The 17604-nt window shown below is 45.8% G+C and overlaps 1 protein-coding gene across 1 annotated transcript in view; it reads left to right on the top strand.

Moving 5' to 3' along the window:
* ATRNL1 (attractin like 1) overlaps positions 1–17604 on the top strand; it is a gene marked incomplete at its 5' end in the record, with an annotated part of 662506 nt that overhangs the window by 531272 nt on the left and 113630 nt on the right. Inside the window, one exon of the mRNA XM_004700917.2 lies at positions 2297–2411. Within this exon, the coding sequence (XP_004700974.2) occupies positions 2297–2411 (115 nt within the window). The remainder of the gene's footprint in view (positions 1–2296; positions 2412–17604) is intronic.

Here is a 17604-nt window from a genome sequence, read left to right as displayed (position 1 = left end):
GGAACTGTCAGTCCCGTTGTTTTCTCCTCCAGATTGTTCATCCAGCCTGTCCTATCCAGACAGGCCTAAGTTGTTGTTTTTCTAATGTGATTCTAGATATGCTGAATGATCATTTACCAGGTATTTTGTTATTAATATGTTTGTGTTTCACTATTTGTGCAACGGTGTAAAACGTCGTGTCTCAAACTACACTCCTAAGATTGTGCAAGTCACCAGCCCTTTCGAGCCAAGCCCCAAAGAAGAGCAAACCATAGAGGTACCCTGACCTTGGTAGCACAAGCTCTCCTCCCTGCCCATCAGTGAAAGGGATTTCGGTCTTTCTCATAGAGGGCCGCCGTGTAAACCTTGAATTGGTTTTATTTTCTCTTTGTCTGTTATAATCAATTGACCTTTACATATACGTTGCATGTATTAAATGAAAAGAGGTTTTGGTAGCTTAGAAACATGATTCAAAACATGCCTAGTATTTCCGCAAGACGACAAGCCTATTCTCTAAATATTTACATCGTTGGCGAATGTCTATGTACTTATGGTGATTTTGACTTAACATTTAAATAAAAACCACAAATCTGCTCAATTAAATGCAGGCTTTAATGTATAAAGCCCTCCGTGGTGTCACTTGGTTTGAATGTCACAACCCGGCTCTCCGCTTGTTTTGCCCTTCGCTGCGGTCGCCAGGCGCACGTTCACCTTTGTATTGAGAGCTCCCCCCATGTGTCTATATGAGGATCATTGGAAAGCCCAGAGATTTATGTCGCCGTAAAGGAGGAATCCTTTATAACCGCATAAAGCCATTGTCACCAGAAATTTCAGCCTTAAGTTTTACATGAGAGGGGACATATTTTATCTTTAATGCCTCGTTAAACTTTCTAGAAACTGCAATATTCCCAAACCATTCCAGGTGAATGACTACCTACGGCTGTCCTGGCTTCTGAAAAGTTTAAATAGTATCCGTGACAAAGACAAAACAAAATCATTGGTTCTGGTCATGACTGCAGAGAGCTACTTGAAGAGTTCGACCACCTCTCACCCATCCTTCTTTGAAGGCTCCCGACACAGCCCGAATCCCCCTCCTGGCCTGAAAGGCTGCCCCCACTATTTTAAAGGTGATATCGTCCTTAAGCCCACATTTCTTGCATGTGTTTGTGTGTGTGCACATGTCCACACACCTGTGTGCTTTTATGTACACATGTCTCTGTGTGTGTGCATGTGCACGCGCTCCCACACGTCGCAGAAACTGCATTGCGTGGTGGTGACAAAGACTCCATAACCTGCCTGCCCCATGGTAAACTCTCCACCTTCCTGTGTCCCGGGTCTGTGAATCTGAGTACATTATTCCACCCCTTCCTTCCGTGGTCTCATCTTATCAGGTGGTTCTGAGATCAAAATAAGTTTTGTAAAGGACATTCTACAATGCCCAATGATTAGTAGGTACTAATTTAATCTCGCTGTGACTATTCTTATGCTGATCCTATATTCACCGACTCCCCTGGATCCCTAGAGGCGTGCAATTTCTATGAGCTTCTATTCAAGGTGTATGTCACTATTTAGGGCAAGCTGCCTCCTGCTGTGGCTCAGCAACCTTGCATCCCACACTGCAATATGTCTGTGTATTCAAATGTGGGTCTACTCTTTCTCTCCACTGTGCCAGGTACTGGGGTTAAAATAGCACCTGAGGCAGTGGCTCTCAATCTTCCGAATGCCGTGGCCCTTTCATACAGTTCCTCATGTTGTGGTGACTCCCAACCATAAAATGTTTTCGTTGCTACTTCATAACTGTCATTTTGCTACTGTTATGAATCATCCTGTAAATGTCGGATAGGCGGGATGTATTTTCATTGTTACAAACTGAACATACTTAAAGCGTAGTGATTCATCACAAAAGCAATATGTAATTATATATTGAGGAATATTTATTTCTAATTACAATACAAATTAATGTAATGTTGTCTTGAAGCATGGTGTAGCATGGGTCACAGTCTTCACGCCGGGTCCTCATATGTGGGCGTATCTGCATGTGGGCAGACCCTTCTGGAGACAGATAGAGGAGTGGTGTCTCGTTTCCTAAGGCCATCGGAAATATGTGTTTTCTGATGGTCTTAGGCGACCCCTGTGAAAGGGTCATTCGACCTCCAAAGGGGTCGCGACCCACAGGTTGAGAACCGCTGGCCTCAAGTGTGCCTCCCATCACTAGGCTTGTGCACACAGTCTAGCTGGCTCAAGCACAGATGGGGGGAAATGGGAAATGGCGAGGGCAGGTCAGTTCTGCTAACTTACAATGGGTTTTCTTTTTCAGGGGGCGCCCAAGCCGATAGCCATGGAGCCATGCGCTGGGAACAGAGCTGCAGTTCTGACGGTGTTTCTTTGTCTCCCTCGGGGATCCTCAGGTGCCCCTCCCCCTGGGCAGTCAGGTAGGACCAATGAGGGGCCGTAAAGGCCTTTACATGATTCTAATTTAGAGCGTGGTAAAACTTTATTCAACTACGAACCTTCACTTAAAGTTGCGTTGACAGAGAGTGAAACTCGCTCATGCTTGTCTCATGAACACATAGTGAATGTCTCAGCATTGATGCGTGCGTGTTTAGAACAGACAAATATACACGGGTGTGTCTATGCACCTGTATACACCTGCTCCAATTCCTTTTTATGATTCCAGTGAGAAGTCTCACCAGCCAGGTAAACCCCTCTTGCCTCTCCAACAAACTTCTATCCTTTCAGTGTGTGGATACATGAGAAGCCAAAGGATAAACACCATTAGAAGTGGGCTCTGCTCATGTGCAACCACGCTAAGGGCATTAGTTGCGTGTTGTGAATGGCTAGTGGCATCAGTACCTGACGGTTGGCTGTGACTATTGAAATATATTCAAGGTGTGCTCTCCCTCCCAGAGCAGAAGGTGGAGTTCCTCGGCTAAGGGAAACCCTCACCTTCAGTGGGCCACAGCCAGACAGCCTCTGACCCTGCTTCTCCTGAGCCTGAAAACACATTTTGAATCTCGGGGTGATTGTAAGAATCCTCTGAGAGTTCTTCTGATGGCTGGCATAGTGCCCACATTGTAAATATGCACAGTGCTGAATCTCACTTGTCCTGGACTCTCCGTTTACCTATCTATTGCGCCTACTTTTGTGTTCTCATTTTTCTAGCTCCTCATTGTCTCCTCTATCTAACTCTTAATGGAAGGGATGCTTATGAGAGCCAAGACGAGGTCCGATCTGTTGATCTCTTCAGTTCCCCTTCAGCATAAAATAAAGTGCTAGAGATGGGCAAGGGGGAAGACACGTCATTTTACTCCCATCAAGAGCTACCATCTTGAAAACCTCCAGGGGAAGTTCTACCTTGCCCAGTCGGCTCACTCTGACTCGATTGTAGTGGGTTTGGTTTGGGTTTTTGGAAGGCTGGGGCATTTTACCAATAGGAGTGGCTGGCATGTTCACTCTCCTGGCTTGTGTTCATCCGGACACAAAACCAGAAGACCCTCCACTTCATACCTGGTAAACTTAAGATGTTCACAGAAGAGATTTTTCTCCCATTTGGCGGCGAATCAGCCCATCATTTTCAGACTCGCCATATATGGAAACTGATGATATCCTGTTGTAGGAATTTCTACCCAGAGTTCCTCTGTGGGCGTTTATTCAACGACATAAACAAACCCGATGTGTTGAGTGCATCGAGTGAGTGCTTCGCTCTTTTTCTTGCACCACCAAGGTAAATGGGATGGAGTCAGACAACCACTTTGCCGGGGTCAGATAAGATGGATAATTACAGGTACAGGGCCCAGCTAATGGAAGTATTGTTTTCAAAGCTGGGATGATTTCCAAAACAAACACTTCACTAATGAAAACAAGTCTGGGTGATCTACACCAAAGCGCTCTTAGATCCTTGACAAGATGCCTTACTGATGGGCAGAGTGAAGACAACTGCCAATACTGTGTCCCTTTAACCTTTCAAAGCCTTTTGGACTGACGTAAAAGAGCTGTGTGGACCATTAGCTCAGCCGTGTCTTATTGTGGATGCATTATGATTGCTAATGATAATGCTGCCCTGGACGGGCATAGTGCTTTCCTGTTTATCATGTCCAATCCTCATGACAGACCCACTTAAAAAAATAATAATATTATATAGACTTTGTAGTGCAAGTTCACATAGCCAGTTAGGTGCCTATGTGACAATGCTTCCGTGGCATTGGTTAGATTTCTCACCGTGTGTCAGAAGTTTCTTTAATAATTTTCTGTTTGTTTAGTATATGTGCTGCCGAAGCGAGCACAATTTTCTGTTTGTTTTCTTTCTCATTTCCCTGCTCTAATTTCCTTGCCCCCTTATCTCCTCATCCATGCTTTGAGTAACACTTGACCTTTTGCTCTCACACTGATGATTTTTAAGTTGGGCACTCGCCTTTATTTTGTGTGTCCCTCTGCCCTTTCCCCAGGAGGTTCTAGAGATTAAGGGTGTCTCTGAGCGGTCACCACCGGAGTCCTTTGTTCTCCAAGTTGTTTGGCTTTCTTTTATTTATTTTCTTAAGAGATTTTTAATTCTGAGTCACATTTTTCTCCCATACTATCCAGGACCAACTATTGTGACCCCAGTCATGAGGTTCACTGGCGATAGCCAGGCATCGTCTAGTTCTTCTGATCTCAAGGTAGACGAGATTGTGGCTCATGTAGCCTTGTTTCTTCTCTGAGGTTTTAGTTACCTCCTTACTCTTTGGCTCCTGGTGGATAGAGACCCACAGATGGGGCTTAGATTGCTGCTCCTTAAAAGCTCTTACTAGCCAACACAATACTCACCTTACCAGGATGCCTATGTATGTAACTATGTAATGCCCTTTGATGGAGTTGTCCCATGAGGCTATGGTCATGAGCTCTCAAACCTAAAAAACAAATCATGAAAGGTGTTTGGTTGTGTCTGAAAAGGATCCATATTTGCTTCTTCAATGAATCTATTTGGCTATGCCCACTTATTTGTATTTGCACAAACCTCAAGATACTTCTCAATAGCCCTGAGATGTGGCTTAGGTGGTTAGGCTGCAAAGTCAACTGTTCAAACCCGCCAACCACTCAATGGGCAAAAGATGAGGCTGTCTACTCCCATGAAGATTTACAGCTCTGGACACCTTATAGAGGGTTGCCATGAATGGGCATCAATGTGATGACAGTGAGTTTGTTTATCTTGTTTTGGGTACAGATGCCTCTAGCTACTCACCTATGTACACACCTGTAGCACCCAGATACTGATTTGCCTATTTCCATTTATAGAAAGCACCAAATTTCTACATTCAAGGGATAATTGGGGTTTGGGGCCAAGAGCAGTGTATTATAGAACAAAAAAGCAAAATGAAATTTATCATTAACATTCCAGGTAATGTTTTCTGATCACCTGTAGTAGGGAGCTTATGTTCCTGTGATGAACATCCTGTGTCTTCACAAAGCAAACATTTGGATGAAAATTGTATCAACAAAATATGGAGATGACTTACCATCCTTTTTCAAAGAGCCTGTAGATTGAACTATGATGAACACCTGTATGCATTTAGGGTGAACTTTGCCAAATGTTTTTAAATCTAATAAATTCCTTTTATAGGCATACAGATAGGATGAGGGAGACTCTTTGAGTCTACTCCTTCAACGTACAGTATTAACGGTTGCCTATAGTGTATTTTGAAGTACATCAAAAACATATAGGGCATTGCTGAATGGTGAATGGAGCGTAGGACACATAGATAGACAAAGGTGTTATAAAACTAGAAAACAAGTTAAGTAAAAAGTGCTCATGGCAGAACCTGGATAGTGAGCATGGTGGAAGCCTCATAAAAGTCTTTCACCTTTGCTGTGTGTGTGAACATTTTTTTAAGAAAATGTGGGGACATAATTAAAACCTCCCAACTTCATGACAAAATAAAAAAAGGCAGTATTGGCAGAGAAATTGTCTAATGTTATCAGTTAGGTTTTCCTTGAACAAGGCAAATACTGACCCTGATAAATAAACCACACAGCTGTTTGTGGTCTGCTCTCTCAAGATGTTTTATATTATACATGCACAGCCAGATAAACTGAACATTGTATATCATCCGTACTTTGAAAGGAGAAATTGTGTGAGAACTGTATCTGCTCTTTGAAGGGAAATGTTGAGATCAGTTGTCTCCTGGCCAGAATTTGATCGCTGTCTTCATGGGAAGCATGTGTATAAGTGTGTACTTACCTGCACATGGAAAGCAAGCAGTTCCTGGAGGCTTTTGACCATGGAGATGATGACGGTGATGGTGACGGTGATGATAAGACACCTCAGAGGTGCAATCTTGAGCAACCACTGCCGTCCATAAGCCTCAGTTCAGTACAGCCTTAATGAATGATCGGATGAAAATATATTTGTGTTTCTAGATTGTTCTTCTAGAGACCCTGTGTTCGGAAGAACCACCCCCAGCTGGGCTGGGGGTGTTGCTGAGGAAGAGAAGGAGAGCTTCATGGCCAGACTCCTGAGCCATCTCCACAGTGGGGACAGGGCCTGCCAGGCGTGCTTCTGGGTCTTCAGCTGCTTGTCTACAAATGTTAGCATCACTGCTCAGCGCTTCACTTGGCATTCGTTATTTCAAAACTTCTCTTGCCTGTTAGGGACAGCTCAGATAAATGACACCAGGTTTTGGCCACTCTTGTATAGTAAAACAAAAATTCTTTGTTGTTATTAACTTTACAGAGTCTCAGATCTTTCATCAGGCACTTTTTGAAATCAACGGTCCACATGTTGGATGATGCTCTTGATGATGGACTCTTCCCTGTCACATATAAAAGTGTGCAGGTGAAGGGGGGCATTTGAGAGTGCAGGGCAGGCACCAGGAACAAGGTGACTTCCCACAGAAACTCAAACTCAGCTCTAGCCCGTGACTCAGAAACACGCAGAAGCTAGCGTGGCAAACTCTGCAGTAGCAGCTCGTGATCGCTCCTGTCAGATTTAAAATATGGCATTGTCTTTAGGCTTTGTGTTGTGCCCTTCCCACAAATAAGTATCTCAGTAATGCGTAGTGATGAAGGATTAGACAGCCACCCTTTGAGTGTTCTCCCTGAAATGTACAAAGTCCCTGCCAGGACCCTCGTGTTGTACAGCTCGAACGGCGAGCTGGGCAGATCCATTAGGTGGACATGCCACGTACCTCCTGTGTTTGTTTATTTGTTTGGTTAGTACAATGCAGTTAGGCTTTCTCGAGCCATGCTTCCTCTAGATGCTTCCTATATTTTCTACTCTTAACTCCTGGCAGCCATTCTGCAGAGTGCTACATGGAGTTTTTGTGTTGAAATATATTCGCCAGGCAGTCTCTCTCTTTTCTGATCTCCGGGCGGTGGCAAGACTGCCGTCATCCCGTGACAAGAGGGCACTTGCGGCCGCTATCCACAGGCGAACAGGTCTCCAATCGCCCCGGCCAGCAGGGTCTCAAAGCGTTTTAGACTCACATTAAGATAAAATGTGGGCCAAGTAAACAGAGCTCTTCAGAAGCATAAATTGAAGATGCTAATGATCGCTGTCACTTTGTGATGGAGGATTATGAATTTCATAGTTTATGGATTCTTCCTCACCAGGTTAAAAATCCCATCGACTCAAGGCTCCAGCACCAAGAAAGAAAGCCACACCCCTCCACGGAGAGCTCCGTTGTGTCAGGACTTTGTCTAACGTTACCAAAGAGGGGTGACTAGGTCGCCGTGGCAGGGTCGTCGGCTTACTGTGCCCACTGTAGAAACAGGACGCACTGTTGAAAGTGCATGGTCGGCCCACACAGTGCTCGTGCCTGTCCTGTTTGTGAGGAGGATGGAAAGAATGTTGACTTCATTCAAGGATGAGGGAGGGAGACAGAGAACTAGGAAGGGTGAGCGTTCTACCAGGTTCTCGCTCTCTTTTCTTCTATTGGGCGAATCTCTTCCTTGGCTCTGTGTCTATTATCCCATTTGTACAGATAAAATAAGTGAAACTCGAGAGGCTCAATAACTTTCTCAGAGCCAACACAGCTCGTGAAGGAGGAAGGCAGAGTCCCAACCCAGAGCCCTCTGGGTTCCCAGCCTCTATCTCTCCTGTGACTGTGCTTCTCTGGATAAAAATCCAAATGCTATCCAGTGCATCTCCATGTCTAGCTACCCTATGGGCCACAGCAGAGCCACTCCACAGGGTTTCCAAGACTGCAGATCTTTAGCGGAGCAGACAGCCTCATCTTTCTCCCATAAGTCGTTGGTGTGTTTGAACCACCCACCTTGCTGGTCACAGCCCAACCCACACTGCTACCAAAGAGACTAGATAGACATCGCACTCACAGCCATAGAGTCATTTCTGACTCATAGTGATAGGACAGGGTGGAACTGCCCCTCTTTCTCTCTGAAACTGTAATTGTTCACGGGGGTAGAAAGCCTCATCTTTCTCCCATGGAGCAGCTGCTGGTTTCAAACTGATGATTTTGCAGAGGGCAGCCCGACACGTAACCACTGTGATAGCCCTTGTACCTGAAAACTCTATCCAGCGTCAGAGCAAGACCTAGAAAGGGTTGCTATGCAGCGCTGAGATTAGGATAGATCTCTCTTTCCTGGCAATGCGATCCCAGAAATTTGCTCAAATACATGCCATGACACGTCAGCTCATGATGTGCTAGTGACAAGAGGCGTGCAGTCAGAGGCAAAGGCCTTCCGCTTGTCTTTGTGAGCCAGGCATGTGGCATCCCAATCCTGAGGTCGCACTCAGTCCGGCCGCTAACAAGCTGCTTGGCCAGGCCTAGGTTCTTGTCTCCAGGGCTTTTTCTCACATATGAACGGGAGGCATTAGAGTAGATCCCTAAGATACCTTTCGCTCTAACTCCATTCTCCTATAAATTAGGTTAAATCACACCTGCTTAGGGTTGGGGGGATGCAAATGACTTGCTTCTAAGTGATAGTTTTATTTGTCTTTCCAGCTTCCCCGGATCAGTTAAAGAACCTGTGTTTTCTAGAATACTGCTCATTAGTGAGTAAAAATAATTAGTACTATTCTTGAGATTTTTAAAAATCCTCACTATTTTTATCAGTCACAGTCTAAATAATGTTCTGGGCATGTTTAAAGGAGGTGATGGTTCACACTGCCTCCATTCTAGAAGTGAGCAAAAGGAATCTCCCACCACTAGTGAGTGGTGGGAGGCCTTACCTGTTCTCAAAGGGGGCTGGGAAGTCACTCTAGGAAGGCTCTCAATGCAGCATTCCCTCCTTGACCACTAGGCTGTTTGTTTGTTTGTTTGTTTGTTTGTTTGTTTGTTTGTTTGTTTTAGTCCATTTCCATTTTCAAGAAGCTTCTAGGGCCGCCTGCCCCATTCCCATTCTGTATTATCTTGCCATGACTGCAGCTCTATTTTCACACTTCTAGAAACACGCCTACCAGGAGCACTGGTGGTGCAGTATTTATGCCTTGGGCTCCCAGCCTTAAGGTCAGCAAATCAAAACCACCAACAGCTCATGGGAGGAAGACCAGGCTCTCTACCCCCATACAGAGTCGCCGTCCTGGAAACCCATGGAGGCAGATCTCGCCTGTCCCAGAATGCGGAGATGAGTCAGAATCCACCGGATGGCAGTGGGGGAGAAACACACCTGAGCACGCCCTTTGCTAGTGGTGGCTGGGATGAAGGACCGGAGCTGATGAGTTGTGTAGAGGCACCATTATAAAAGTCAGGCATGTTCTTTGCCTTTTAATCTCAAAGCCAACTATTGTAAATAGCTAGCAAATGTGTTTCCATAAAGAAATGAATAAAAAAAGGGCATTTTATGAGAGAGCCCAAGAAACTACAAAGGTAAGGGCTTATCAACTTTTTACAAACATGTCTCTGAGATTATTGTCATAACTATGACTCTGTCAAAAATACCGTTAAAGACCTCACAATCCGCAGTGGGGAAATCATTGCATTTTCCTTATAAGAAAATATTATTGTGAATCCTCATTTGCTGCCTTTGTTCATTCAAGACATAGGCACGTTTCCGGCTATGAGTGTGGAACTATTGTTGTTGTTGTTGTTGTTGTTGTTGTTGTTGATGATGATGTTAGTTGCCATCAAGGCAGTTCCAACTCATAGTGACCCCGTGCACCGAACACTGCCCAATCCCGTACCATCCTGACAGTTGTTGTTAGGCTTGAGCCCCTCATTGGAGCCACTGGGTTAATCCGTCTCCTTGAGAGTCGTCCCCTATTGTCACCGGCCCTCTGCTTTTCCATGGTGTCCTTTCCCAGGATCGGGTCCCTCTGGAAAACGTGCCCACCATCCGTGAGCTCCCGTTTCACCATCTTCACTTCAGAGAAGCATTCTGGCCCTGCTGCTTCCCAGGGCCAGCCACACTGCGCGGAACGAAAGCGAAAGCATCCTGCTTTCACAGGGCTTACGCTCCATGGAGGAGAACAGGACACAAATCAGCCTGCACGAGGACTCCTGATTACAAATCGTATGAGTGCTGTGAAGAAAGTGCATGTCCCCAGGAGAGGGATGAAAGAGAAGCGGTCTACATCTGCTGCTGAATTACTACTTTTCTCTCGACAAGTAACACAACGTGATAGGCATGGTGGGATCCCCTTTTCTCTGTTCTCACTGGTGCAGAGACAGAGTGATGTCTTTGTAGACTTTGACTGTTAAATGTCCTTCACCTCACCTCGTGGACCCTGGGAAACTTTCTTCTTCTTCGGGTATGTTGTCCTTGATTTGTCTCAGCGCCTTACTCAGCATTTACCTCAAGATCATGGACAAAGCCTCCTCTGTTTGTCTGCTTCGTTTGCCAGTAAGGCATGCTCCGAGATTTGACCCTGAGTTAGATAGAGCCTGAGTCTCCTCACTCACCCTGTAGGATCCTAACGTCTCCACTTCCATGGCGGAACTCCTCTGCTGCAAACTCCCAACGCAGTGGGTCCCCATCCAACACCTCACACCTGTTGCAGCACCTCCCTCCAACACCTCTCCCTGGATTTCCTCCTCTACATATAAAGTGAGGTGACTTAGTGGCATAGCAATTAGGCAATCCACTGCTGACCAAAAGGTCAGTCATTGAAACCCAGCAGCTGTTCCCCATGAGAAAGAGATGACAGTCTCCTTCCACACGGAGTAAAGCCTCTGAAACCCTATGTGTCAGTTTTGATCTGTCCTGTAGGGTCGCCATCAGCTAATCCACTTGATTGGACACAACAGCAGATAGAAAATCACTTTTCCCTTCCCTCTCGCCTTCCGCCACTCCACTTCCCAGACTAGCTCTTCCTCTAGATTTATTGTTTGGGGGCTCTCTACTGCCTCTCTTTGTGTGTCCCTATTCATTTAGGATGCCCTGTAATTCACCCTGAGTGGAGAGCCGACACCTTCCCTTCTTCTCTGCATGCTCCTCCCTGTTGTTGTTGTTGTCGTCATTCAGGCATTGGTGGTGCTTAAATGGGCTGCTTGTTGCCCAAGGAAAGCACCACTCAAGCCATACCACTTCTTTTTTGGAAACCTTCACCAAGTTTTCATTGCCTGATGGGATCAGTCCAGCCATTCCTGGGATGTAAGGCCCTCCCGGACCTCTCCTCAGCCTGTCCGTCAGGTTCAGCACCCACAGAGGCCTTCCATATGCTGGCCTGCAGGGCCCAGAGGCAATTATTTAAACCTCAGCTTCCTCATCTCTAAGACTGATTACTAAATAAAACAGCCTGGCTTCTAAGAATCTACATATTTGAATTGTGGTGCTGGAGAAGAATATTGGAAATACCCTGGACTGGCTCAAAGGGCAAACCTCTCTGTCTTGGAAGAGGCACAGCCAGACCATTCTGTAGAGGCAAGGATGGCGAGACCTCTTCGTCTCACATACTTTGGACAGGTTGGCAGGAGAGACCAGTCCCTGGAGAAGGACATCATGTTTGGTCAAGTGGAGGGGCCGTGACAAAAAGGAAGACTCTCAACAGGCTGGATGGACACTGTGGCTGCCACAATAGGCTCCGGCAATAGGGGCAATTGTGAGTATGACGCAGGACCATGCAGTGTGTCGTGCTGTCGTGCACAGGGGTGCTGTGGGCCAGAACAGACCCAATGGCACCTAACAACGTTGTCAGTCCACACTGACTGTTTCCTCTTCTGACTATGAGATAGGCGGGTGCTTGGGGTCACGGTCACTGTTGTTTTTGTACCTGTGATGCCCACGCCTCTTAGCAGCCTATTTTCAAATCCCAGTGCAAAGGCCACGTGTCCCACAGAGCCTGTTCAGTGCCCAGTACACAAATGGACTTCATTCTCCCTTGAAATCCCTTAGGCTTTGTTGGTTCATTTTGCCACTACCTTCTAACATATCAGCAGGAGAAAGAAGAGGCCGTCTACTCCCTGCAATTGTTAGTCTCGGACAGGGACCGCTCTCCCGTGCCCTTCAGGGTCACTATGAGACGGAACCAACTGGATGACAATGAGGGCAACATACATCAGGTCACACTTCTTTTAACTTGCTTCTCAGGTTATGCACCCTCCAGGGCAGGGTTTTGTATTATTTTATGCTTCATCTCTCACGTCCCACATGTTCCTAGAAACTGATCCTTGATAAATAATATGAACGAAATTACTTATCCTTCCATGATAGGACCTCCCTTAAGAAGACATAGAAAAGATAGATACTATAGGAAGGCGAACTTTCCTGAGTAAAATTCCACTTTGGTCCATAATTTTTTTTTGTAGTATATGTAACTTGTTATTGTGATTTGGATGAAGGTTTACAGAGCAAATTGGCTTTCCGTTCAGCAGTTCACATGTTTTGCTTCCTGACATTGATTGCAGTCCCCACAAAGAGGGCCCGTCATTTTTGACAGACTGGGTTTTATGCTTTTATGATTCATGTAAGATTCAAGCAAGAACTAAAATCAAGCCCAATAGCATACTTTCGTTGGAAGAGATCTATTACAACTTACTGGCTTGAATTTAAGATTCAGTGAAAATCAGACTATCAGTGAAAGATAATGCAAAGCGCTCAAAGCAATTTACATTTCCAATGTAGCATGTACCAGATCTATCATCAAGTTATTCCGTTTCCATGATTTGAACTCTTCTTTCTTCCTTGGGTAATAATTGTTTAAGCCATTTCATTTAAGTTGGAAAGAGCACAGCTAGCTAGGTTCTGTTTTTTATGAGCAGAGGAATAGATTTATGGACTCAAAGTCCACATAATAAGTACATTCAAGAGAGAGAAGCTCACAAAATACAGCTGGCAAATTAAAAATAGTTGTCATTGCTCGGTTATCATTGATGCATGTACATTTGCCTGTGAATCTATGTTCCTTGTGAATCCTCTGTTCCGTGTCTCCTGCCTTGGATTCTCATAACCCTGTTGTTAATAGCCACCGAGTTTGCACCAACTCATGGTGGCCTCTGAGTACAACAGAATGAAGTGCCGGCCTGCCGTGGGCCAGCTTCACAATCATTAGTAGGCTGAAGTCCACTGGTGGGGCCACTGGGTACTGAAGTTGACCACGAGACTTTTCTTCCTACTCTGGCTCGGTACAGAAACTCCACTGAAGCTTGTCCACCAAGGTGATGCTGCTTCTATGGGGAAACCTGGCATCATGCGTTCTAGTATCCTAGCGATGCACAAGCTACCCCAACAGGGCCACTGACAGATGGGGTGTATCCTTACCAAGTCTATTTAGCACTTGTACAGAGGAGGAAAGTGAACTCATGGAGGGTGAGTGACTTGCCTATAACATGTAGAAAATGCATGATGGCGCCAGAATGTAAAACCACAAGAGCTGAGACCAAAGTGCTCTTCTCAAATCATTTTCTGAGGGGTGTGGCAAGGAAGGGGTGAACATTGTGGCAGAATGCCCCAAACTTCTTCTTTTACCCGTCGGTGTCACTCCAAAGTGACATGTGCCAAGGTGCTCCCAGTAAGATGTTTTTAATATTTCACTGTCCCGTTGCTAATCGGAAAGACATCGATTCGTGTGTAAAGGAAACAAGGAAGAAAATAAGGACCGGAAGCTTGAAGAATAGACTGAGGAAGTGGGGAGGGGTCTGGCCTGAACTTCTCTAGCCCCACATGGGGGGTTAGAGAAGACAACTCGACATCTGCCCAGCTAGGACTCCTGGGCGGCAGTGGTCGGCATGCCACCCCCCGCATCCTTCTTTATCCTCGGCCGACACCAGCCCTGCCTCCCATGGTGCACTGCTTCCCTGCTGGGTTTGCCAATGGATTGCGATAGCCACACAGAACTCCCCGGTAGTATTGATGATGATGGGGTTTGATCAGGGAAGTTATCCGGTTACCACGAGTAAGCACAAGTCAGGATCAGGTAAAAGAAATAAATAAGGATACAGTCACTTTGTCCACAGCAAAACCTCTCTCTGGTCCTCAACCTCTTAGCCGTGCATCTCCTTGGCCGCTGCCCAGCTCGGGCCAGTGTTATAAAGGTCTAGTGAATGCCCAATGGACACCCCACTTGGTAGGACAGCTTCCTGCTCCAAGGCACTCGGCTTTACTCATGGGCTGGAAAGCCTGACATGCTGCCGCCACTCCCACTTCTCAAAGGACTCCTTTGGGATGGACTCCTCTCTCTTGGCGCTTCATTCTTCCTGGATGAGAGAGTCTCTCTTCCAGCTTCTGAGATGGCTCACCTGACACCCAAGAGAATGGCAAATGGTGAATCCCCCAAGGTAGAATCCCACCCACCTACGGGTGGAGTTACAAAGCCTGCGGATGGAAGAGCCATGCCAAGTAATCTCACGTCACCACAGTGAGTGGGACTAATTACACGTGCAGCAGAAATTGAGTGAAATGCCCTTTGAAAATCACTTAAGTACTCCTAGGACAGGAGCCATTAGAAACAAACATCCAGAACCAGTCAGAATGTCTGGATATGAAAGATGAGCCCACCAGCCCAGAAAATGTGGGCAGCACTTTTTCCTTCCCTGTGCCTCCTTGCCCCTGCTTCTCTCGCCGACCTCGCACACCTTTTGGTGATGTCTGCAATCGACTGGTGAGTAATTGCTGTGGTCAAAGAGAAAAATAGGAAAAAGCAAGCAACTCAACAATCAACAGACAAAAGCCAAAGGAAAGTCACGATTTGCTTGAAATAAGCAAGCTTTTCATGAAGCAACCCAAAATCAAAGAAAGAATTGTGTGAGCCTGAGTAAAACGTAAAGGATAAATCAACCCCCCGGTATTTCTTATGTTGGTGGATGACCAGGGTCTATATAAAAAAGTGCTGATTAGTAAGAAGTCGTCATTTTAATTGGTCATGTATTAGTCTTGCTGAACATAGGTTTGAAGGGACTTGGTGAAAGGCTGTCATACTGCCTTTAACAAGGAGCAGGGTGGATGAGTAACCCCAAGTGTCAGAAAATGGATGAATTTTTGAAGTTTTTGAATAGCCCTAGAAATCATCTGGTTGTAGTCCACATTTTACCAAAAAGAAACCTGGGGGTCAGAGGCGGGGAGAGACTTATCTAGGGATGCATGTGTGTGTGTCTAGGCAGGGATTTAACCCTCCGTCTCTGGGTGTGTTGTATGGGGAGGACCCTCATGTTTATTATGCCTCTTTATAAAATCAAACCAGGAAAAAATGAAACCCACCTTCTACCAGCAGGCAGTACTGCATTCCTTCTGCCCCACAGGGGCCAGAACCAGCAGACAGAAGGGAACTCCCTAGACCTCAGAAGGAAAAAAAAGGGGCTTGGGAAAATGCATCTCCTTGCTAGCAAACGAGAAAAAAAAAAACACACTAAGAAAATGTGGGTCAGGGAACCTGGGATTCCTTCTCTCATAAACATTTTTCCCACTGAGAACCATCTCAAATGAGCTTTTAGCAAATGAAACAACAACAACAACAACAAAAAATAGCGCATCACCATTGAGTCAATTCTGACCCATAACACCCCTCTAGGACAGGGTAGGGCAGCCTCTGTGGCTTACTGAGACTGTAACTCTCTACAGGAGGAGAGAGCTTTGTTCAGGGGGAGTATATTCAAGTTTTGATTGAAAAAGTCCAGACTTTATCGACAGCTGACTTAATCTCTGAGTTGACCGTGTCCTGAAAGAGCATGCACAAAGGACATTTGAGTTTGAGTAGCTCTTCGTTCCTAACGCAGGATTCAGTGGCAGAAGCAGCACCAGCTATGGTAACTGAATCAGAAAAAAATAGGTACACATTGATTATGATAGCATCAACTCTCTCTAAGGCCAAAGTGATATTTTCTTTTAGGGAAAACATTGATGACCCTCTGAAAATGAGAAACTCACTTCCTTTTACCCCCCTAGTATTTGCAAAGGAGCCTCCACCGGGACAGTTGAGCAGATATCCCTATTGAGCGGGCCCCATAGCCAGAGCTGTCACACTACTAAAGCCCTGGTGAAGCATGTGAGCACATCCCCTTCCATTCGGAGCCGGGAAGCTTAAATTGGTCCACAGGACTCCAGGAAGGAGGTTTGAGGAGTCCGGCATGGTTCTTAGCATCACCATTTTGAAGCCTTAGGGAATAAGTGGGTTATCATCTTCTCAGCCTGCTGTCTGACATAATTTGAGCTGAACCTTGAAGCTCCTGGACGTCTGGATGCAGTGACCATACATTCAGTTCCATTTATTCCACAAGCCAGGCAAGGATCATCAAATCAATAACATGACTGTGCCATCTGCCTTCCCCTTGCTCACCATCATAATGAAAAATGACTCCTTAAGTGTTCTGTGAGGCAATTAGCTCTGAATGCAGAGCTGTAATGGGGAGAGCTGGAGTTACATTTATATTCAAAACTTTATTGGTAAAATGGAGAGGAAGCTGTTGTCCATATTAATAGATACATAAAATGTATAAATGGAGTAATTTGGCGTATTATACTATTTATGCATAATGTCCTACAACTGCAGAGACACGGAGATGGGAAGGGGACTGAAATGACACCTGGTCCATCCAATTGCCTGTGGACACAGCTGGTGACCCTGGCCAGAATCATCTGGGATAGACAGACTGCTTCGATGACTTTCCCCGAAAGGCATGGTCATGACTTCCGGGACTCGTTCATTCTGTTATTTAACAGTCTTCGCTGCAATTTGATCTCATTTTCTTTTGTTCTCTTTCTTCTCGTTCTCTTCGCTCCAGAAATAGAGAACAGCTGATCGTGCCTCTCATAATAGCCTTTCTTAGGGGGGAAGACAGGTTCAAAAGCAACTTTCAGGCTTCAGGGGAGGTTCAAGACCGTCCTCCCCTTTTTTCCACCCTGGCCCTGTTGAACTCTGGTCTCCCAGCTCTGGTCCTTTCTTGACTCTCAGAAGTTCTACAACCGTCCCAAGCACCATGGGCCCAAAGAAAGAACGGTGGAACAGAAGAGGACTTTAGCCAGAGGGCAAGCAGGTTCCCATCAAGAGACTTCTCAGAGTCCAACATTTCATCTCAGGCAGAGCCAGCACCAGAACCCACGAGGCTTTATCTCATCATGCCTCCCTTAATGCCCTAACATCCCTTTCAAAGAGTTCTGGTGGAGGTGTGGGCTCAGCATTGGGCTGTTAACTGCCAGGTCAAACATTCAAACTGCCCAGCTCCTCAAGGAAGAAAGAGGAGGCTGTGTTTGCTCGTACAAAGATCTACAGTCTCAAAAACCCCATAGAGGGCTGCTAGGCATCATCCTCGACTTGACAGCACC

This window comes from Echinops telfairi, unplaced genomic scaffold (genome assembly GCF_000313985.2).
Source record: "Echinops telfairi isolate 266 unplaced genomic scaffold, ASM31398v2 ScPeMD7_70;HRSCAF=299, whole genome shotgun sequence".
Lineage (NCBI taxonomy): Eukaryota > Metazoa > Chordata > Mammalia > Afrosoricida > Tenrecidae > Echinops > Echinops telfairi.
The sequence above is the reverse complement of the archived record's forward strand: the minus strand, read 5'-3'. Positions and strand labels throughout refer to the sequence as shown.